Below are 23,874 nucleotides of genomic sequence, written 5' to 3'. Positions count from 1 at the left end.
ACGCTGATGTCACCCCCCAGCACGGACGCTGATGCCACTCCCCCAGCACGGACGCTGATGCCACTTCCCAGCACTGACACTGATGCCACCCCCCCAGCACTGACGCTGATGCCACCTCCAGCACTGACGCTGATGCCACCCCCAGCACTGACGCTGATGCCACCCCCCAGCACTGACATTCATCCCCCAGCACTGACGCTAATGCCACCCCCCAGCACTGATGCTGATGCCACCCCCCAGCACTGACACTGATGCCAACCCCCCCAGCACTGACCTTGATGCCAACCCCCCAGCACTGACCTTGATGCCACCCCCCAGCACTGACCTTGATGTCACTCCCCCACCACGGACGCTGATGCCACCCCCCAGCACGGACGCTGATGCCACTCCCCAGCACTGACACTGATGCCAACCCCCCAGCACTGACCTTGATGCCCCCCCCAGCACTGACGCTGATGCCACCCCCCCAGCACTGACGCTGATGCCACCCCCAGCACTGACGCTGATGCTGATGCCACCCCCCAGCACTGACACTCATCCCCCAGTACTGACACTCATCCCATCCCCCCCAGCACTGACACTGATGCCATCCCCGAGCACTGACACTGATGCCACCACCCCCCCCCCCAGCACTGACACAGCGATAAATGCTATATGCCAGGCTTTGTGAAAAATGCTATATGCCAGGCTTTGTGAGAAATGCTATATGTCAGGGTTTGTGAGAAATGCTATATACCAGGCTTTGTGAGAAATGCTATATGCCAGGCTTTATGAGAAATGCTATATGCCAGGCTTTGTGAGAAATGTTATATACCAGGCTTTGTGAGAAATGCTATATGCCAGGCTTTGTGAGAAATGCTATATACCAGGCTTTGTGAGAAATGCTATATACCAGGCTTTGTGAGACATTTTATATACCAGGCTTTGTGAGAAATGCTATATGCCAGGCTTTTTGAGAAATGCTATATACCAGGCTTTGAGAGAAATGCTATATGCCAGGCTTTGTGGGAAATGCTATATGCCAGGCTTTGTGAGAAATGCTATATGCCAGGCTTTGTAAGAAATGTTATATACCAGGCTTTGTGAGAAATGCTATATGCCAGGCTTTGTGAGAAATGCTATATGCCAGGCTTTGTGAGAAATGCTATATGCCAGGCTTTGTGAGAAATTTTATATTCCAGGCGTTGTGATATACCAGGCTTTGTGAGAAATGCTATATGCCAGGCTTTGTGAGAAATGCTATATACCAGGCTTTGTGAGACATTTTATATACCAGGCTTTATGAGAAATGCTATATGCCAGGCTTTGTTAGAAATGCTATATGCCAGGCTTTGTGAGAAATGCTATATACCAGGCTTTGTGAGAAATGCTATAGGCCAGGCTTTGTGGGAAATGCTATATGCCAGGCTTTGTGGGAAATGCTATATTCCAGGCTTTGTAAGAAATGTTATATACCAGGCTTTGTGAGAAATGCTATATGTCAGGCTTTGTGGGAAATGCTATATGCCAGGCTTTGTGAGAAATGTTATATACCAGGCTTTGTGAGAAATGCTATATGCCAGGCTTTGTGGGAAATGCTATATGCCAGGCTTTGTGAGAAATGCTATATGCCAGGCTTTGTGGGAAATGCTATATGCCAGGCTTTGTGAGAAATGTTATATACCAGGCTTTGTGAGAAATGCTATATGCCAGGCTTTGTGGGAAATGCTATATGCCAGGCTTTGTGAGAAATGCTATATGCCAGGCTTTGTAAGAAATGTTATATACCAGGCTTTGTGAGACATTTTATATACCCGGCTTTGTGAGAAATGCTATATGCCAGGCTTTGTGAGAAATGCTATATACCAGGCTTTGTGAGAAATGCTATATGCCAGGCTTTGTGAGAAATTCTATATACCAGGCTTTGTGAGACATTTTATATACCAGGCTTTGTGAGAAATGCTATATGCCAAGCTTTGTAAGAAATGTTATATACCAGGCTTGTGAGAAATGCTATATACCAGGCTTTGTGAGAAATGCTATATACCAGGCTTTGTGGGAAATGCTATATGCCAGGCTTTGTAAGAAATGTTATATACCAGGCTTTGTGAGAAATGTTATATACCAGGCTTTGTGAGAAATGCTATATGCCAGGCTTTGTGAGAAATGCTATATACCAGGCTTTGTGAGAAATGCTATATACCAGGCTTTGTGCAAAATGCTATTTATATGCTATATGTTGACACTGTGTGCAATATGACTGCCACCTTCTCCTCACTCAGTCTGGAATTTATCAGATCCAAAATGATGAGGCTTAAGTTCCCAGCCATCACAGTTTTCGGGTCTCACTCTTGGCATGTCCCTCAAATGGTGAGGGAGAAAAGGGACCCCATCATGGCATGGCAGTGATGATGCCCTGAGCTGTGGAGCTCTGCTTTAAAGGGACCACCAGCCAAGGCTACAGGTGTATGTAGACAAGCATGCTCTCATTATATATTCGCTATCTTTCTCTAATAGAGTAAAAAAGTGTATGAAGTAACTTTCTTTTTAACACCAGCGACATTTCCAGGGACAAATCTCAGGCAAGCTCTGTAGTTATCATCTTATCAACTAATAAATTACATTTATGATATTTAAAGCAACCACTAGCTCCAAACTATATGTTTTCAGTGAACTAACCCTATCCTCCCTCCATATGATGTCAACAGTTTCTTGGTGGACCTCTCACATTTTTATGCAACCTTTTGCTGCACATAACACAGCATGGAGGGGCTCAGTGAAGGTGGTGGTGAAGGTGTGGAGGTGTCGAATCGGGTCACACAGATCATAAAAGGAGATCCGCCCGGCCTCATAATCCAGATATATCCTGACTCTGTTACTGGAGGGATTGGTGGGTAAGGGAATCTCGTTATTGTCACGTCTCACAAAATACTGATTATGAGACCTGAGCAAACCCAAGGACCTGTTATTCCTTCCTACTCCTGACTGTAAATCTTTCCTCTCTATACTGGGGTAACACATCCCGACTCTCCAGAAATCTGATCCCCCGACATCCACATCCCAGTAAAGTCGCCCTGAAGAGAAACTTTGGCTGCTTAACACCTGAGGAAAATCATCAAATCTCTCTGGTGTTTCTGGCCGATTATATGTTATACCTGACCTGGATATGCTTTTCCTGTCATTGGCTATGTACAGCTTATTACTTGCTGTGTTTACATCCAGTAATATGTCTGCAGCTCCCTGTATATAGAAGTATACATTTACCTCTGTTATTATATCAGATAAACCTGTGTGTAAGACCCCCGCCACATCCAGACCCCCTCCATCATGGAGGAGCTCCTCATGTCTCTCTCTGTCCTCATTATCTCCATCCTCAGTATCCCACAAGTCACCTGTGTCTGATTCCTGTAAGACAGTCAGTGGATCCGTCACGTTACACAGCTCCTCAATGTGACGCAACTTCCTGGACAGCTCCTCCTTCTTTATTTCCAGATCCCGGATGGAGATGGAGATCCGCTCTGCCCTCCCGGAGATGTCCCTCAGGACTCTCTTCTCCAGGTCTTCCAGACGTCTCCTGAGATCTCTAAACAGGGCAGTGACTCTCTCTTCTTTTTCTGCTACTTTCCTACTGTGTTCTTGCAGAGTCTGGACTCTTTCCTCCATCTCCTCTCTCTTTGTCAGATGATTATGCTTAACGTTTCTGAATTTTCTCTTCTTCTTCTCAGAAGCCTCATCCAGTATTTCCACCTGGTGTCCCCGATGTTCCCCAGCCAAACTGCAGGTTACACAGATGCAGCTGCCATCCTTAATGCAGTAATATTTGAATGGTTCATTATGGGTGGAGCATTTCCTTAACTGTAGAGAAGTGGTGGGGTCAGATAAGTCATGATCTGGGCCCTTGTTGTGGGCTCTGAGGTGGTTATCACACAGATAGGCTTCACAGTGCAGACAGGATCTAACAGCAGGTACAGAAGAGTCCACACATTGAGTACAGAAGACCCTGGACTCCATAGGCTCGAACAGAAATTCATCTAATGGCTGTGCCGTTTCACTCTCCGGAATGCATCTCTGCAGCACAGGACGACTCCTGAACCTTTTTCTGCATTCAGGACAGGAATATCCTCCAGACCCCTCCTGTGTATCCAGCACACCATCAATACAGACCCGGCAGAACTTGTCTCCACATGGCAGCTCTACAGGATTTCTATAACTCTTCAGACAGATAGAACATTCAAGCCCAAATCTCAGATGAAAAGACATTTCAGACAGTAGAAAAGAGTAAAGGTTCCTAATATTCTCTGAGTTAATCTCTAAGTTGTTTTATGGACCTTTGGACAATAAAAAAAGAAAAGTCTTAATTGTTGGATGTACTTCTAGTACATAAATAATAATAATAATAATAATAATAATCACACTGTTGCCCCTCATGTTGCACTGACTCATTTAGTGTTCTAGGCAGCTGCTTGATCAGTTTAAAGTGAACATTTCCCTTGGGCATTCAGGACAAAATCAGCAGAAAAACCCTACTTCCACCCTCCCCAGTACCACATGCTCACCTTAAACCCCGTACACACGATCCAAAAATCGTACGGAAAATGCCGCATTCGAATCGATCTTATGATAATCGGATCGTTAGGACAGAACTTTCGAGAGCTGATCAGGACAGTTCATCCGATATTATTCTATCGGACATGCACGGAAATTTTTTTCATACGATGACAGATCGTACGAGTTTCGTTTAATCAGTACAGCTATCGTTCGAAAATGCAATACAAACGCATTACAACACATGACATCACTTCCGAATTTTTTTTCTGTCGTGTGGGAATTTCCATGACTTTAGTAAACTCATCAGATTGGACGTGAGATTAGCATGCAAAAAAAAAAAAAAAAAAAAAACGGATGATCATTCGTCCAATAATCGGATCGTGTGTACCGGGCATTATGTTTTACTCTTACATCATTCTGTATGATTTCCAGGAGAAAAGAAAGGAAACACTGTGTAAGCTTTTAGTCAATGTAGTCGGAGGCTCGGTAGTCTCTGACGAAGAACAACATAGAGATAGATTACAATTAAGGGGGATTGTTACAGTTATAAACCTGGACCACTATTAGGCAAGAGTTCGGCCGAACAATGGCTGTGCGCCCTGTTTGGGGAACACCCAAATTTGTAGGGTGTACAGCAGGTGTTTGCCCCACCAAACACCCTGCAATGCGCTGCACAGTGCATTATGTGCCCTAATTGGGCAAAGTTTGCCCAATCAGAGCGCAGTAAAATCTGGTTGTCGAGAAGTAGGGCCAGGAAGCCGGCTGCAGTGTCCTTAACAACCGATGAGTCGACAGCTGAGCTTCCCTTCTGACAGCTGAATAAAAACAAAACAAAAAAATGATGACGCCGAATAACCCTTTTGCCCAACGGTTGACGGCTGGCTTGTCAGAACTGATAGCCCGCCAACTACTGCCATATAAACTGGTGGACTCGGAGGCCTTTCGAAAATTTGTGGCCATTGGAACACCACAATGGAAGGTCCCAGGAAAGAAGTGTTTCTCACAGAAGGGCATCCCAGAGCTATATGGCCATGTTCAGCAGCAAGTGAATGTATCTTTGGCACACAGTGTCGGTGCCAAGATACATCTGACCACAGACACGTGGTCTAGAAAACACGGGCAGGGAAGGTATATAACTTTTACTGCCCACTGGGTGAACCTTCTGATGGCCGTCAAGCATGTAACCCGTGGCACCCGTGTAGATTTGGTTTTACCGCCACGGATTGCATGCAGGCCTGCCTCTTCTTCTCCTCCTCCTACTCCATCCTCCTCCCTCTTCTCCTCGGCTGACTCCTCCTTTTCTGCTGCTAGCGTCTCTTCCGCTGCGCTGCCCAAGCTCCCCAGAACCTATTCGACATGCCAGGTGAGACGTTGCTATGCTGTGCTGCGTCTGTTGTGCCTGGAAGCCAAGAGCCACACTGGCCCGGCACTCCTTTCAGCTTTGCGTTCACAGGCAGATCAGTGGCTAACACCGCTCAATTTGACAGTTGGTAAAGTGGTGTGTGACAATGGTGCCAATCTGCTTAGCGCATTGAAACAGGGCAAAATTACACACGTGCCATGCATGGCACACATCTTAAACTTGGTCGTGCAGCAATTCGTTGTCATATACCCTGGGGTTCAAGACATCTTGCGGCAGGCAAGGAAAATCTCGGCCCATTTCAGAAGATCTTACACGGCCATGGCTCGCCTTGCTGACATTCAGCGGCGACACAATCTGCCGGTCAGACATCTTATTTGCGATTGGCCGACGCGATGGAACTCAATCTTCTATATGCTTGATAGGCTGCACCAGCAGAAAGCGCAGTTAACGACTACCTGTACAAACTGTGCGGCAGAACAGGTTCCTGGGAGCTTGGTTTTTTATCATCGCACCAGTGGCTGCTCATGTGCGACGCATGCAGACTTCTGCGGCCATTTGATGAGATCACCAAACTGGTCAATCGCAGCCATGGAACCATCAGTGACATCGTACCTTATGCCTTCTTTATGGAGCATGCATTGCGTCGTGTCATTGATCAAGCCATGGAGGAGCAGGAACGGGAAGATGAGAAAGTCGCAATGCTGGATGAATTCCCTGGGGGGGCTCCTCTATCTGAGACAAGTCAACAACAGGAGTCTGAAGAGGAGTCAGAGGAGGATGGTGCCCCGGGCGGATGAGGAGGAGCAAGAAGAGCATGCTTTAAACCTTTCTGGGATCCCTGTTGTTGTGCGTGGATGGGGAGAGGAGAACGAGGAGGATGACATTATCCTGGATGATGAGCAGGAGCCAGGCCACCACACCACTTCCAGTTTAGTGCAAATGGGGGCCTTCATGCTTCAGTGTTTTAACAGGGAGCCCCGTATAAAAAGCATAAAGGTCAAGGACCAGTACTGGGTGGCAACGTAATTAGACCCCCGGTACAAACACAAAATGGCGGAAATGTTACCACCGTCACAGAGGGCTGTCAGAATGGAGCACTTCCAGGCCTTGCTTCGAGAAATTCTGCATTCTGCTTTTGCGTGCGCTGGCAGAGGAGGAATTCCCACTCCTAGAGAAAGAGTTGCAGGTCTTGCAAAAAAAAGTTTTAATAACTAACGTTTTTTTCGGGTGCAGTGATTTTAAAAATGCTTAAAGTGAGACAATAAAAATGAAATATTCCTTTAAATATTGTGCCTGGGTGTGTCTATAGTATGCCTATAAAGTGGCACAGTTTTCCCGTGTTTACAACAGTATAACAGAAAAATTAAATTTCTAAAGGAAAAAAAAGTAATTTAAAACTACTCACATGTATTGTTGGGTCCCGGCAGTATACAGGTAACTGAAAATCATTGAAAAAACGCCATGGGTCCCCTGTACATCAAGTGAGGGTGAGATTCTGACCTTACTATAAAGGTGACTAATGAGATGACCTGAATCAGGAGGGTCTTGCTGCAGTGCAAGAGGGTGTCTAGCAGATTGTGGGAAAATACAGGAGACGGCAATCCTAACATCTACACATAGAAAAGAAAAAGAAGAAAAGCTGCACAAGCTCTGGAAGCTCTATGATATTTTTGTGGAACGATCATTACAACACCCATCTGCCCGCACTCTCCTGGGCTTAGCTATGTCTCATTATGTGCACTTTTATAGAAATAAATTTGTTTTTGCAGCAATTATATAATTACACAACATAAGTGGGTAGAATATGAGGGAGATGTTTGGTCATGTAGGCAGGATCTGTCTCTCTTAACCATTATTGTACAATGACAGGGGTGATTTCCAGCGGGTCAGCAATGGTTATGTTACTTGTAAGTAGGGATGAGCCGAACATCCCCCATGTTCGGTTTGCAGCAGAACATTCGAACAGGCAAAAAATTTGTTCAAACACGCGGAGACCACTAAAGTCTATGGGGCACGGATGTGAAAAATCAAAAGTGCTCATTTTAAAGGCTTATATGCAAGATGTTGCCATAAAAAGTGTTTGGGGACCCGGGTCCTTCCCCAGGGCAAATGTATCAATGCAAAAAAAAGTTTTAATAACTCACATTTTTTTGGGTGCAGTGATTTTAAAAATGCTTAAAGTGAGACAATAAAAATGAAATATTCCTTTAAATATTGTGCCTGGGTGTGTCTATAGTATGCCTATAATGTGGCACAGTTTTCCCGTGTTTAAATTTCTAAAGGAAAAAAAAGTAATTTAAAACTACTCACATGTATTGTTGGGTCCCGGCAGTATACAGGTAACTGAAAATCATTGAAAAAACGGCATGGGTCCCCCTCCCCAGTCCATTACCTGACCCTTCGGGTCTGGTATGGATATTAAGGGGAACCCTGCACCCAAATTTAAAATAGGGCCTCTGTATATACTCTGAACTAGCATATATAATATATGGCCTGCCCTCTATACTCTGAAGAAAATTGGGCCTTAGGTGTTGGTGGTACCAGAACACTGTAAGCCCTCACAGTTACCCTAGCTGAGCGCAGGCCCTGCTGTGAAATACTATATCAAAAATTGTAATTACATGCCCCTGTTAAACAGGGGCAGACAAATTGGGCCTTGGGTGGTGGTGCCACAACACTGTAACCCCTCACAGATACTCTTGTCGGGTGCAGGAAAGGGCCCTGCTGTGAAATATTAGAGCAAAAATTGTAATTAAACAGGGGCAGAAAAATTGGTCCTTGGGTGGTGGTCGTGGTGCCACAACACTGTGACGCCTCACAGTTACTCCTGTTTGGTGCAGGAACAGGCCCTGCATTTAAATATTGTATCAAAAATTGTAATTACATGCACCTGTTAAACAGGGGCAGAAAAATTGGTCCTTGGGTGGCGGTGAAGTTGCCCTAAACCAAAAATATTGTTGGAAGCTAGCATCATCAAGATTAAGGAGGAATAGGATAGCCAGCATAGGCAGTCTTCAAGGGATCCCACATCCATAGAAAATTCAATCAGTTACATCAGCATCAGGTCCTTCATAGCGACTGATCCAAGGCTGATTCATTTTTATGAATGTGAGCCTATCGACAGAGTCTGTGGACAGGCGCACTCTATGATCCGTTACAAACCCTCCAGCGTTCAGAAAGAATGCTGGATGCAGGACAGTCCAGTAGCTCAATTGCATATTGAGAAAGTTCTGGCCAGTGGTCCATCCTCAAGACCCAGTAACCCAGTGGATGCTCTGTTGGAAAGGTCTCCAAATCTGCTCTTGCCCCTAGATATTCCAGCACAATGTAATGCAGACACTGGCGATGGTTGCTTGAACTGATCAGACGGTGACGCTGAGGACTGAAAAATTGTTTAAAGGCATTGGTCAGTCAGCCACCTTCTCCACCGCTCTTCCTATGACTGAACGAAGCCTCAGCAACACATTGTCCAGCACCAGGAAATTGTAACCTCCCAGGGTCTGGAAATGCATTGTACAAACCTTTCTTCAAGGCCTCCTGAAGATGTTTCATCCTCTGCTCCCTCTGCGAAGGCAGGATGTGTTCTGCAACCTTACCCTTGTGACATGGATCAAGAAGGGTTGCCAGCCAGTAATGATCCCTCTCCTTGATACCAAAAATCCTAGGGTCTTTTCACAGGCTTTGCAGAATAAAGGAGGCCATGCAGCATAAGAGGCATTCGATTCTGAGTCCTCTAGGTCACTAAGGATCACATGATCCATAACTACCTCCTCCCAGCCACGTACAACTCCTTGGGTTTCTGGGGACTGAAAACCATCCCTTGAAGACTGCTGCTGAGTGTTATCCTCTACATCCATGCTGACACAATCCTCCTCCTCTTCTTCCTGTGTGTTTGGCAGGCCCACAGGAATGCTATCTGGATAAAAGGGGCCTTGAGCGGTAAGGAAGTCCTCCTCTTCCTCCCACTGTTCTGCTTCAAGTGCCCTGTCCATTATTCCATGAAGCATATACTCCAACAGGAAGACTAGAGGTACAGTGTCACTGATACATGTATTGTCGCTGCTCACCATCCTTGTGACCTCCTCAAATGGTGCCAGGATAATGCATGCATCCTTGATCAGTAGGCACTGGCATGAAAGAAGCCAAGCTCCCCTGACCCTGTCCTGGTGCCATACTCACACAGGTATTCATTGATGGCCCTCTGCTGGGTGTGCAGCCACTACGCCATTGCCAATGTTGAGTTCCACCTGGTGGGCATGTCACAAATGAGGGGGTTGGTGGGCAGGTTACATTCCCTTTGAATGTCAGCCAGCCAAGCACTGGCATTGTATGACCGGCGGAATGACCACAGAGTTTTGTGGCCTGCCTCAGGAGATCCTGTAAGCCTGGGTACCCGCTCAAGAACCGCTACACCACCAAAATCAGGACGTGTGCCAAACATGGAACATAGGTCAAGTGTCCCTGCCGGAGGGCAGAGAGAAGGTTGGTGCCATTGTCACATACAACCATTCCTGGCTGAAGCTGGCGTGGCATCAGCCACTTCTGATCCTGCCCCTGCAGAGCTGACATAATCTCTGCCCCAGTGTGGCTCCTGTCCCCTAAGCAGACCAACTCAAGCACCGCATTGGCATCTTTTTGCCTGGGTATTTGCATAGCCCCTTGAACACCTATGGAGCACCATTGGTTCAGAGGACAAATCTGCAGAAGAGACCATAGAGCAAAAAGAAGAGGATGGGGTGAAGGAGAGAGGTGTGGCAGAATCACCACTAGCATTTTGGAGGCATGGTGGCGGAACAAGCTCCAACAATACTGACCCCCTGTCCGCATCCTTCCCAGCTGCCAGCAGAGTTACCCAGTAAGCCATGAAGGAAAGGTAACGTCCTTGCCCATGCCTGCTGGACCGTGAGTCAGTGATAATATGCACCTTACTGCTGACTTCCCTGTCCAACAAAGCCAGAGCATTGCCTTCCATATGCCAGTAGAGAGCCGGAATGGCCTTCCGTGAAAAGAAATGGCATTTTGGAACCTGTCACTGAGGTACAGAACACTCCACAAATTCACGAAAGGGGGCAGAATCTACCAGCTGAAAAGGCAGCAGTTGCAGTGCTAGCAATTTGGTCAAGCTAGCATTTAGACCCTAAGCATGTGGATGGCTGGGACCGAATTTCTTTTTATGGTTCAGCAGCTGGAGTGGGGAAATTTGCTTGCTAAAATCAGATGGTGATGTACTGCTAGCAGATTGGCTGCAAGTACTTGTAACACCTATTGCTATACCTTCATTCCTTTCAGTGCAGGTTTTTGAGAGGAATGGAGGTATAGTAGGGTTGGAGATCCCAGAAGAGAAGGATGGAGAAGTCCACCTTTTTCTCTGATGTGGGTCTTTCAAGTGCTGTTGCCAATGGACTGCATGGCAGGTTGTCATATGTCTGGTCAAGCATGTGGTGCCTAAGCTGTTCTGGCCACGCTTGATCCGTTTTAGACAGTTTGCAAATGGCAATGGTGCGATCTACTGCACACATGTCAAAAAAAGGCCCAAACCAAGGAACTTTTCAAAATCAGCAGGGAGTAAGCAGCACCATGCACCTGCAGAGCTCTGCTGTGTGAGGCAATAGGGTAGCTGCCCTTAAGCTGCCCCCTAGAAGACATTATGCTTTGTTGAAATTTTGCCTCCTCTTCCTCTCTCCTCTCAGGCACCCAAGTAGAGTCAGTGACCTCATCATCCCCTCATCACTGGAGCAAACTTGGTAGTATGCTGCAGCTGAGGGGACACGACTGCCAGTTTCTTGTCCTTCTTGGTCCTCCCTCTCTCTAGGCTCACGTTACTCCCTTCCTCAACCTGGGAACCAACATTGGAGCCTTCAAATCTGGGGTCGAATAATTCTGGGGACTCCTCCGTGCATGATGGTGGGGTTACAGAAGGAGTGACTGTGGACAAGGAGCTTGTGGAATAGGCAAATGCGTTGGAAGGCAAACTACTCTGAGCCTGGGTGATAGAGCATGAGGACGGCTTTCTTCCACCAACTTTTCCGCATGTTCTGGCTCAATAACACGGCCAGCAGCAGGAAAAAAGGGCAAGCGTGCTCCACGGCCACCTGCAGAGGATGCACCATATCCACAACCACCACTATTGACTGTAGACACAGAGGCTGCTTTCCCTCTTTTAGTGGCCTGTGAGCATCTGCCTCTCCTTGTTGGCCTGATGTATATTTTGTTTTGAAACACCACTCTACACTGTATTAGATACTGTGTACACCACCAGAAGTGTAGTAGAAACAGTACACTACAGAATGCACTGTAGATATAGGCTACACTGGATGCAGAGTGCATATAAATATATATATATATATATTGACAAGATTGTGTATGTGTGTTACATAGTTAGTCAGGTTGAAAAAAGACACAAGTCCATCCAGTTCAACCACAAAAAAAAAAAAAATAATAATAATAATAATAATATCATACAATCCCATATACCCAATTCTTTACCCACAGTTGATCCAGAGGAAGGCAAAAACCCCAGCAGAGTATGATCCAATTTGCTAAATCAGGGGAAAAAAAATCCTTCCTGATGCCCCAAGAGGCAATCGGATTTTCCCCGGATCAACTTTACCTATAAATGTCAGTACCCAGTTATATTATGTACACTTAGGAAATAATCCAGGCCTTTCTCAGCAGTAGAGCTGAGACCTGATGAGGGGGAGGAGACTCGATCGGGAGCGTGTCCACACCTAGACGCACGGTGTGGATCGGCTCCCCCGTCTGGCTGTGATGCAGCCGCAACGCCTGGCCTGATAGTGGCTGCAGCGTCCTCGCTGCAGCCTCCCCTCACTCTTCCTATGCTGTCCATCCCTACGCTGTCCATCCCCGCAGAGCCCTCTCACAGAGCTCCTCACCTCCGCTGCCGTTGCCTCCTGGATGTCACGTGGGGGCTCCGTGCTGCCGGGGAAACAACCTAACGGAACGGGGACGAGTGGAGCCGAGCCCTGTGTTCTGTGTGCGGTCGCGACGAGGGGGGTCGGCGGCTCGAGTAATATCCTGAGTGAGTTCGCCGTTCCTCGGATCCCAGGAGAAGAATAGTGGCTCCAGGCGCCCTCCGGTGGTGAAAGACGGGAACTGCATAATCCGGACTTTAGCCCAGGAGACACAGAGCGCTCAGACAGAGATGTGAAAGCCTCATGAGGAGGTATTAAGCTGTAACAGAAAATAGAGGAAGACCTCCAGAGAGGGATACTCCAGAGAGAGAGAGAGAGAGCGCGAAGAAACGGTATGTTGACCATATTATAAGTTATGGAAAATGCTGGAATATCCTATTGATATATTGATAAACGGTCGCTAGAAGTCCTTCTAAGTTTTTGTAAGGAGAAAAAAAATGCAGAGGCTAAAGCTGCTGATAATCTACTGTTAATATCTCGCAGCGACCGAACGGAAAATAATAAAAACGCCATTTGTTCTATACCAATATAAGAAATAAGAGAGACTCTGAGCATTTAAAGTGACTTTAAATTGGTGTTACCCAATAGACATTTTTTTTTTTTCTCTTCCTCTGTTCTCACTGGACTTTCTCTGCTTGTACCTGTAACAATGCGTTAAATACGGGAACGCTTGCAAATGAGACTAACGTAAAGAATAAGATGGCTTGTAAGGTTGGAAAAGTCTAACGAATACCGCTATTCAAGGTCTGGTACTTGTTTGCCTAGTCTTTCTAGAAGGACCCTGTGTATTGACTTTTAGAATAAAGTGAAGTATAGAAATATACACAAACAAGCCACAGTAGAGTCAATCAACAAGAAGTTGGTACACGCCTTTTTCTATTGTTGCGTAAAAGTGTCCCCTGACAAACGGGAAAAGAGTTTGGGGCTGAAATTAGATGCAAAAAACATAAACAGAACCTATAATAGAAAAGGAAAATAAAAATAATAGAGATTTTACAGTGATATAATAGTGACATTTTATTTCTTGGACTGAGTAAAGACACTTGGACAATGAAGGGAAAGACATCTAAGACAGGAGCAATCCCTAAATCACCCCGGCGGAGCCTGGTCGCTAGTCCCGGCTCTATGAATAAATTTGTTACCCAAACGGGGGAACAGAGAAACAACAATTAGAGAGGCAACTGCAAACAATAAGTTCCCAAGCAGAAAACAAAGACAAAAAGGAAAAGGAAAAGAAGGATAAAGAAAAAAGAAGGCAACAAGTCCAAAATAATTCTTTACAGAATCAAGAGCCCACGCCGGAGGGTGAGACAGACCAATCAGTAGAACCAGACTATGAAATAGAAGCTACACAGACTCACTTGACTCAGCTTGAAAACCCCTTATCTTTGCCTACAAAAAAAGAAATAACCTCTATGTTTGCAGCTTTGGAAAACTCTATGAAAAAGGAAATGGATAGAGTACACAAGAATCTTGCCCATATACTGGAACGGGTTGAAGAAATGGAAAAAAAAAGTGGAAAAAGAGGCAAACACAATAAAGAAACTAGAAGCTGAAGTAGTCTCCCTAAAAAAAGTCCAACAAGAGCAAGCACATAAAATAGAGGACCAAGAAAATAGGGATAGAAGAAAAAATTTAAGACTACGAGGTGTCATGGAAACTTCGCAGCAAGAAGATTTAATAGAAATAATAAAAAAGATATGTAACCCACTGATGAACGAAGACATAACAAATCCAATAAATATCGAAAGGGTTCATCGTTTAAGGAAACCCAAGGAATTGCCGCGGGACATCCCACGGGATATAATAGTGCGTTTCCAACACGTAGAAGACAAATATCAAGTTTGGAGAAATATAAGAGTAAAAGCACCAATCGTATACGAAGGAAAAGATATACAGATATTTCAGGACCTATCCCCAGATACCTTGAGGAGAAGAAGAGTATTAAAACCGCTACTAGCAGCTTTGACTGAGAACGGGGCACAATATAACTGGGGGTTCCCTGCTTGCCTTTTAGGCAGAAAGAACGGATGGATTGGGAGACTGAGATATATTGAAGATATAACAGAATTTTGTAAAAAACTTGATATTCCAGTCCCAAGGGTTTGGGTGTAGGGTGGGGGCGGGAGGGGGGGAGACAGCCGGGGGAAGAGGTGCCCCCTCTCTCCTGCAATGAGAGAGGGGTGGGGGTGCCCCCCCTCTCCTGTCATGGGAGGGGGAGGGGGATAAGCGATAGCGGCTGGTAGGCTAGATTGTGTATTTTTCTTCTTTTTTTTTAAATCCCCCTGGGTTCTCTCCCCTCTCATCCTCCCTCTCTCTCTCCCTCCTCCCCGTAAAGGGGGGGGGGGGCGGGGAGGGGGGGGTAGTGGGGGGGGGGTGTCGAGATCCCCCGGGCATGTCGGGTAATTGTCTCGCAAGTAATAGGCGAGATGGATGGTGACACGGCCGAACAGAACTCTACCCTAGGATATAGGGACAGAAGGAACAAGGAGGTTCTGGAAGGGGTCAAAATTACATCAAATGATGGGGCAGGGAGGGGGGAGAGAAAGTAGGGAGGGAGGGAAATTGTGTTGGCCTGAATCCAGTAAGGGAAATAGGAAAGAATATAGATGTGTCGGATGGCAGAGCTTAAGATAGTAACATATAATGTGAGAGGAATGAATTCTCCAAGCAAAAGGTTTAATATTTTCAAAGAGCTGGAGGGCTATTTTGCGGATATTGTTTTTTTACAGGAGACTCACCTAGCCCTGGACACCAATATCCGGATAGATACAGGAAAATATCCAACCTGGTATTATGCCGATTCCCCAATTAAGGGATCTAGGGGGGTAGCCATTGGGATTGCAAATGATGTTGGGTGGAATCTAGAAGAGATGAAGGTGGACCCGGAGGGGAGGTTCTTACTCTTAAATGGTAACATATTAAGGCAAAAATACAGTAAACATCTACTGCCCCAATAAGGGCCCAAAAAATACCTAAATGGGATATTGAACACTATAGAGAAACATAAACAAGGCCATGTGATTGTAGCAGGGGATTTGAATGTTACTATGAACCCCGAAATGGATAGTACGTCAGTGGTTCCCCCTCAAGAAATCAAACAACACAGAATATTAAAAAGAAAACTGCATACACAACAGCTTGTGGATGCATGGAGAGCAGGTAACCCGGGAGAAAAGGACTATACATATTACTCTTTGGTACACGATACATATGCAAGACTGGACTACATCATTTTAGATCACGAAACACTGGAAAATCTAGTAAAAGTTCAGATAGGTAACATAACTGTATCGGACCATGCCCCGGTGATAGCTAAAATCAGGCAGTGTGAAAAGAGCCTAGAAAGGGGACCTGGAGACTCAATGAGGCGCTGATTGAGGATGAGGAAGTTGAGAGTAATATACAAATAGAGATAGAGCAATATTTTAAAATAAATGACACCACAGAAGTCTCTAAAGCTACTATATAGGAGGCGCATAAAGCCCTAATTCGAGGGAAATTTATTGGTATAGGCTCTGGCAAAAAAAAAGAAAGCGAAGTAAGATATGATAACTTAAAAAAAGCACTTTACGAGTTAGAACAAAAGCATAAGAGACATTTAGATAAAATTATATATAAGGAGATCATTCAAATACGTACACAATTAAATGACTTGACAGAACAAAATCAAAGAAATGTGTATAAAAACGTAGCTAAAGAAAGATATCTGTGGGCGAATAAGACGGGGAAACATCTGGCAAGAATAGCACGGGAAAAAAAAAGCTTTAAATTATATCGAAAATATCAAAGACGAGTATGGGGAATTGAAATTCAGAACATCGGAGATAGCAAAGGCCTTTAAAACATACTATAAAGCTTTATACTCAATAAGAAGCACTGAGACAGGGGCACAAAAGGAGATTAGGAAAACTAAAATTCAGGAATACCTAAGGGAAACAGATTTACCTAAAATAACAGAAGAAATGGCTAAAAGTTTACAGGAACCAATTATGGTAGAAGAAATATATAAAGCAATAAATGAAACACCAAATGGAAAAAGTCCAGGCCCGGATGGCTTTACAATTAGGTACTATAAGAAATTTAAACACCAATTGGTCCCTGAACTATGTAAATATTGGAACAGTCTGGGTGAAGACGAGATCATGAGGAAAGAGTCTCTATTGGCAAATATAACACTAATACCAAAACCAGGTAAGGATAAATCCATCTGCTCCAATTACCGGCCTATAGCTTTGTTGAATACCGACACAAAGCTATATGTGAAGGTATTAGCAACAAGAATAAAAAATCTGATGCCGGAATTAATCGACAGGGACCAGGTAGGATTCATCCCGGGCAGGGAGGGACGAGACAACAGTCTGAGGACTCTGCTTCTTATAGGTAAAGATAGGGAAAATAAACCCCCAATGGTATTCATTTCTATCGACGCCGAAACTATTGGACTATAAAAAAAAAATAATAAAAAAAAAATTCTTCATAAATTTAGGCCAAAATGTATTTCTTTGTCTTTGGTAAAAAAAATAAAAAAAAATAAATAAATAAATCCCAATAAGTGTATATTAATTGGTTTATGTGAAAGTGAAAGCTCCTATAAACTATGGTATACATACTGGAATTTACTCAGCTATAGACATTATATTGAAAGTCCCTTGGACGACAAGAAGATCAAACCAGTCAGTTGTGAAGGAAATGAACCCTGAATATTCAATGGAAGGACAGATCCTGAAGCTGAAACACGAATACTTTGGCCACCTAATGTGAAGAGAGGACTCATTGGAAAAGACCCCAATACTGGGAAGAGGACGACAGAAAACAAGATGGATGGATACCGTCATCGCGACAATGAACATGAAGGTAAGCAAGCTCCAGGAGGCAGTGGAGGACAGAAAAGCCTGGCGTGGTATGGTCCATGAGGTCACGAAGAGTCAGACACAACTAAACGGATGAACAAAAACAGGGCTTTGTGAAAAACGACAGGGCTCTATAAACACAGGGCTCTGTGCTGTGATTGGACGCAGCCAATCAGCAGGTCACAGCCATTAATCATTGGCCCGTTGGACCTGCTGACAAAATTGTTCTGTGTCCAACCAAGCAAACCCCAAAGTCCCCCCCGCCAACGTACAGGTACATACTGTATTTATTGGTGTATAACACTCACTTTTTCACCATGAAAATCGGGTGCAAATAGCGTGTGCGTATTATACGCCAATACTTCAATTTTATCTGCCTCGGAGGGGACAGGGAGGGGGGGGCGGGGCGAGCGCCATCATATTACATACAGTTATAATCTCCTGTATACTTGGGGGCCTCTGTAATAGGAAGTCACGTCTCCTGGGCTGCCATTGGACCACTGTTCTGTCTAGCATAAGAGATTCTCACTGTATGTAATCTGTCGCTGCTCGTCCCGCCCCCATCCCTGTCCCCTCTAGGCTGCAGATGAGTATCGATCAGGCTGCACTGAAGGCAATGGTGAGGCTGCTGCACTGATGGCAATGGTGAGGCTGCTGCACTGATGACAATGGTTAGGCTGCTGCATTGAAGGCAATGGTGAGGCTGCTGCATTGAAGGCAATGGTGAGGCTGCTGCATTGAAGGCAATGGTGAGGCTGCTGCAATGATGGCAATGGTGAGGCTGATGCATTGAAGTTAATGGTGAGGCTGCTGCATTGAAGGCAATGGTGAGGCTGCTGCATTGAAGGCAATGATGAGGTTGCTGCATTGAAGGCAATGGGGAGGCTGCTGCATTGAAGGCAATGATGAGGCTGCTGCATTGAAGGCAATGGTGAGGCTGCGGCAATGATGGCAATGGTGAGGCTACTGCAATGCTGGCAATGGTGAGGCTTCTGCAATGAAGGCAATGGTGAGGCTGCTGCAGTGAAGGCAATGGTGAGGCTGCTGCAATGAAGGCAATGGTGAGGCTGCTGCATTGAAGGCAATGGTGAGGCTGCTGCGTTGAAGGCAATGGTGAGGCTGCTGCATTGAAGGCAATGGTGAGGCTGCTGCAATGATGGCAATGGTGAGGCTACTGCAATGATGGCAATGGTGAGGCTGCTGCAATGATGGCAATATTGAGGCTGCTGCATTGATGGCAATGGTGAGGCTGCTGCATTGATGGCATTTGTGAGGCTGCATTGATGTGGGGATGTCAATTGTCAGTAAAATCACAGCTCTGAAAATGGTGAAAAGGCCTAGTAATAAAGGGGTGTATACGGGCCGGTACAGAAGTGATTAATGTGATGTGATTGGAGGATTATTATTATTTTTTTTTTTAGGTGAGAACATGGAAAAAGTAAGTACACAATACATTATCATCCTTCATACCTGATGCCGCGTCCTCTGTGCTCGGTGACGTCCCGCTGTATAAATGTCGGTTATAATGTGTCTTTATTGTTTCGTTTCTTTTTCCAGCTCTGCCACCTGATCCCTCCCCTCCTCCTCCTGTTTTCTTTATTGTGTACCAAGCTCAGACTTGGCACGCTGGCTTTATAACATGCCCAACACGCACCAACACGTACGGTTACAATTCACTAAAACAGGACTGTTCACTTCGGAAATGTTATTAAATAAGGCGAAGCTTTCCGCCTGGACATGGATTAAACTCAGATTTACACTATATTGTCAAAAGTATGGGGACGCCTACCTTTACACACACATGAACTTTTTTTATTTTATTTTATTTTTATTTATTTTTTTCAAAATGTTTTTATTGAAGAATAACCAAAAGACATTTGAACAGGTTATCATCAGTCATTTTCCAGGCAGTACTGCATTGGAATAAATGAGACATAGGAAGGAATAACAGATATCATCTAAACAAAGCACATGATAACAACTAGCATGACAAGTATACAAGCAGGGGGCGGACTTACAACTCATGGGGCCCCCGGGCAATAGGAGATTATGGGGCCTCCGGGCAATAGAAGATTATGGGGACCCCGGGCAATAGGAGATTATGGGGCCACACAGTATACACACACACATACAGTATACACACACAGACACACAGAATACACATACACACACTGAAAAGGTAATGGAGAGGCGGGGCAACCATAATCTTGGGATTTAAAAAAAAACACAGATTTTTACATACCGTCCCTGGTTTTATTGAGGCTGGCAACCCTGATGGGGCCCCCTAGTGGCATGGGGCCCTCGGGCAGTGCCCGAGTGCCCCAATGGTCAGTCCGCCCCTGTATATAAGCCAAAACAACTGACATTGTGGGAAAATTAACAGCCTGTGTAGCACAAGAAGTCTCATTTAGTGAGACTATGGTAGTTTTCTTGTGAAAAACCAGATACTAGAGTACAGTAGCTAGACAAATTAATTAGACAAGGAAACTGGATGGAACTGCGTACTAACCACTGAAAAGAGGGAAATGGTTGATATGATGGAAGAGGTTATAACTGGGGAGACAGGGAAGGAAGGGGGGGGTTGCGGGCTGCCAGGTGAATGAAACCTGATGAGGTAGTCCCGAGGATGTGTAATGGGTAGTGAAACAACCAGAGATGATGATGGGTAGAGGGTGAGATGTAGGGTTGCTATTCCTCAGGGATCGGCTCATCAAAGGAGAAGGAGAGAGTATGTATAGCCCGTTGGTCATCCGAAGAGAGGGCTGAGGAAATGAAAGCTTGCCATCTGGGAAAAAAGCGAGATCTAGATTTGGGAACCTTGAAGTCCGTGAGGAGACGTTCTCTGAAAAGGAGGGTAAGATTTTCTTGCTTGAGGTGGGAGATGGATGGGCATTGAGGAGAAATCCAGTTCCTGAGGATAAGGCGTCTAGCGATGAGTAGGCAAATAAAGATCCAGTCTCTGGAGGGAGGATGGAAGGCCGGTCTTGTAGGGGTAGAGGCCTTGGAAGATAGAGACCAGGGTAACAGTATGGGGTCCCAATAGCCAAAAAGCAGAAGGAGGGGGTCCTTGGGCAATTTCAGTAAGGTGATCTCCAAAATGAAGGATATAACCTGGTCCCAGAATGAGGAGATGAAGGAGCATACCCAAAAACGGTGTGATAAAGAGGGTCTGGGGCCGAGTATAGAGGGCAGAGGGCTCCATCTTTGTTGGACTTGGGGGAGAGGAAAGGGATATATGCCCGATGAGCTATTTTTTGCTGAGTTTCTCTCCAGGTTTCATTTGGGGTTAGGCGGAGAACCTCCCGGAGGCCATGGAGGAGTTTTTCGACTAGGTCGGAGTCTGGGAAATCTTTATGCCAGTTGGCCACAGACGATAACAAGAGCGGTGAAGAGAAGTCCCTTAGGAGAGGTTTGTATATATCCGATATTGAGTATTGGCCCATGTGGAGCAGGCAGTCCAGGAAGCTTGGTTTGAATCTCAGAGATTCCGCTTTACATGTGCTGGAGAGAAAGCTGATGCATTGTTTATAGTAGGAAGCGTGAGAGGTAGGTAGGGAGAACAAGGATGATACGGTCGAGAAGGGTAGCGGTTTCCCAGATGAGGAATTACATAGTGTGGAAAATTTTGAGCGGCCACGTTGCTCCCATATTTCATAGGATTTGTAGTGAAGACCAGGAAGGAATGCAGGGTTTCCTTGGATGGGCAGGTGAGACGAGATGAAAGGCGGGAGCTTGAGGATTTTTCTGACCTCTCTCCAGGCCAATGCCGTGTCCTGCAGCAGAAGATTGTGTTGATGCGGGGGAGGGACAGCTTTCCATTTGCAGTGGAGGAGGGCTACTAAGGAAAAAGGGTGGGCCATGGCAGATTCTATAGCAAAGTTCGAATGACGTGATTGTTGAGTTATCCAATCTAGACTGGTGCGTAGCAGACAAGCAAGGTTATACATTCTAATATGAGGTAAACTAATACCCCCTTCACTCCTGGGAAGGTGCAGTTTCTTGAATGCTATGCGGGCCTTTTTGCCTTGCCAGAGGAATTTGGAGATTTGCGAGTTAAGGGCCGAGACATCTTTATGTTTTAGCAACAAAGGAATAGTTTGCAGAGGATACAGCAGTCTGGCAAAGCTAATCATTTTAACAAGGTGACACCTTCCCATGAGTGACAGATCCATCCAGTTTGACAACTCCTGATTAAGTTTAATGAAAAGAGGGGGGAAGTTAAGGTGGTAAAGTGAGGAGGGCAGTTTCCCTATCTTTATACCTAGGTAGGTGATGTGTGCCGGAGCCACCTGGAAGAGAGAGTGATGCGACCAAGGGGGTGAGGAGAGGGTGCCAATAGGGAGGATTTTGCTTTTAGAATAATTGATGCAGAGTCCCGAACATACCCTGAAGTCATCAAATATATTTTTTATGTGTAAAATGTCAGTAGCGGGACTTTATGTGAAAATGAGGACGTCGTCTGCGAAGAGGCACGTACGAAGTTCCAAAGATCCTATAGTGATGCCTCGTAAGGGAGCGGTCTGGGAAAGATATCTAGAGAGAGGTTCCAGGGCAATATTAAATAGTAAGGGGGACAGGGGGCCACCTTGTCTGGTACCCTTGTGGAGGCGGAATTCCTCAGAGAGGAGACCCGTTGCCACCACCCTAGCTGAGGGGGCCGTGTACATGTAATTGATGAGATGACAGAAAGGGCCCGAAAAACCCATTTTGGCGAGTGACAATGAGAGCCAGTCGAAGCTGACATTATCGAAAACTTTCTCTGCATCTAGGGTAATGATGGCATAATCTCCCTTAGGGTCCCGTTTAGCTTGTTCGAGGGCTAAGAGCACCTTACGTATGTTCAAGGTGGGTGTGCGTCCTTTTACAAAGCCGGATTGGGCAGGGTGTATGAGATCAGGGAGGATGTCCGCAAGCCTGGAGGCTGCGATTTTTGATAGGATTTTAACATTCAGGTTAAGCAAAGAAATAGGCCTGTAGGAACCTGGTTCCAGGGGGTCTTTTCCCTTCTTGGCGAGGAGCTTTATGATAGCTTGGTTACCCATGGGCAGATATGGGCCACCTGCCCAGATGCCAGAGAAAACTGAATGCAGTATGGATACCGTGATATTAAGGAGAGTTTTATAGAACTCGCCATTAACCCATCAGGGCCAGGAGCTTTGGAAGGGTGAAGGCTTCTAATGGTGCATTCTATTTCGTCGACTATGATAGGAGAGTTCAGGGAATCCAGCTGGGTGGGAGAAATGCGAGGTATAAGCACTTTGTCTAGGAAAGAGCGGGCAGCAGTTTCATCAATCGAGTCTGGGCCATAAAGGGCTGAGAAAAAAAATCCAGCATAGTCTTATTTATGTCAGGGGGGTGGAGTGAATGGTCCCTGTCAGGGAGGTGATGTGAGTTGGCTGGGAGGGGCCTTTACAAAGCCTGGAAAGAAGCTTGCCAGACTTGTTACCAAACTTATGTAGGGTGGTGTCAAAGTGTGCTTTTTTAGTGCGTTCAAGAGTAGAGGCCCAGGAGTCAAAGGAGGATTTAGCGGCAGACCATTCATCCCTATCCGCCGAGGAGGTGGAGGTGGCAATAGAGATTTGAGCTCTGTGCAGTCGGGTACTAGCTAATTTTAACTTGACCATGGCATTTCTTTTGAAAGTAGAGGCATAGGATATGATCCGACCCCTCAGGAACGCTTTGCCAGCATCCCAAAGGAGGTTCGGGTCACTTAGATGGGGGGAGTTGGCCGAGGAGAACTCCTCCCAGGAGCGCTCCATATATACCCTGAAGTCAGTATTGTCGTGGAGGAAAGAGGGGAAGCGCCAAATGTTAGGGTGAGGCGGGAGATCTAAACGATCCAACGTGAGAGTTATGGGAGCGTGATCAGATATAGCTATGTCCCCCATCCCAGATTCAGAGATCAGGGGGAGAAGATTTTCGGATCCAAAAAAGTAATCTATCCTGGTCAGGACCTTGTGGGGGTTAGAGTAAAAAGTTAATTCCCTATCTATCGGATGGGATAACCGCCAAATGTCTGTAAGGCGAAGGGATTCCATAGTGGAGGCAAAAAGGGAAGGGGCGGCTTGGAAAGGGATTAATCGAAAGGGTTTTCGGGGAGGATCTATCGACCGCTGGGTCCAGAATATTGTTAAAATCTCCTCCGATTAGATGAGGAATATGTGAGGTGTTGAGGAGCCAAGTGGATAACTGACAGTAA

At 45.7% G+C, this 23,874-nt stretch overlaps 1 protein-coding gene across 2 annotated transcripts; it reads right to left on the bottom strand.

Annotated features, from left to right (window-relative positions):
- Nucleotides 1-623: 623 nt before the first annotated feature.
- Nucleotides 624-19,279, bottom strand: LOC143962095 (E3 ubiquitin-protein ligase TRIM21-like). Of its 2 annotated transcripts, none has more exons than XM_077471422.1 (2): nt 19,146-19,279; nt 624-4,307 (listed from the first exon to the last, which is right to left on the bottom strand). In XM_077471422.1, the coding sequence occupies exon 2, from the start codon at nt 4,237-4,239 to the stop codon at nt 2,704-2,706; it is 1,536 nt and encodes a 511-aa protein (XP_077327548.1). In that variant the 5' UTR covers nt 4,240-4,307; nt 19,146-19,279; the 3' UTR covers nt 624-2,703. The 2 variants fall into 2 exon arrangements, with proteins under 2 accessions (XP_077327548.1, XP_077327547.1); XM_077471421.1 differs by lacking the exon at nt 19,146-19,279 and adding an exon at nt 7,296-7,595.
- Between the last annotated feature and the right edge of the window lie 4,595 nt (nt 19,280-23,874).

This window comes from Lithobates pipiens, unplaced genomic scaffold (assembly GCF_037356315.1).
Source record: "Lithobates pipiens isolate NorthernLeopardFrog02 unplaced genomic scaffold, aLitPip1_a1.2 Scaffold_8, whole genome shotgun sequence".
Lineage (NCBI taxonomy): Eukaryota > Metazoa > Chordata > Amphibia > Anura > Ranidae > Lithobates > Lithobates pipiens.
Note: the sequence above shows the minus strand (reverse complement) of the source record. Positions and strands in the feature narration are given on the sequence as shown.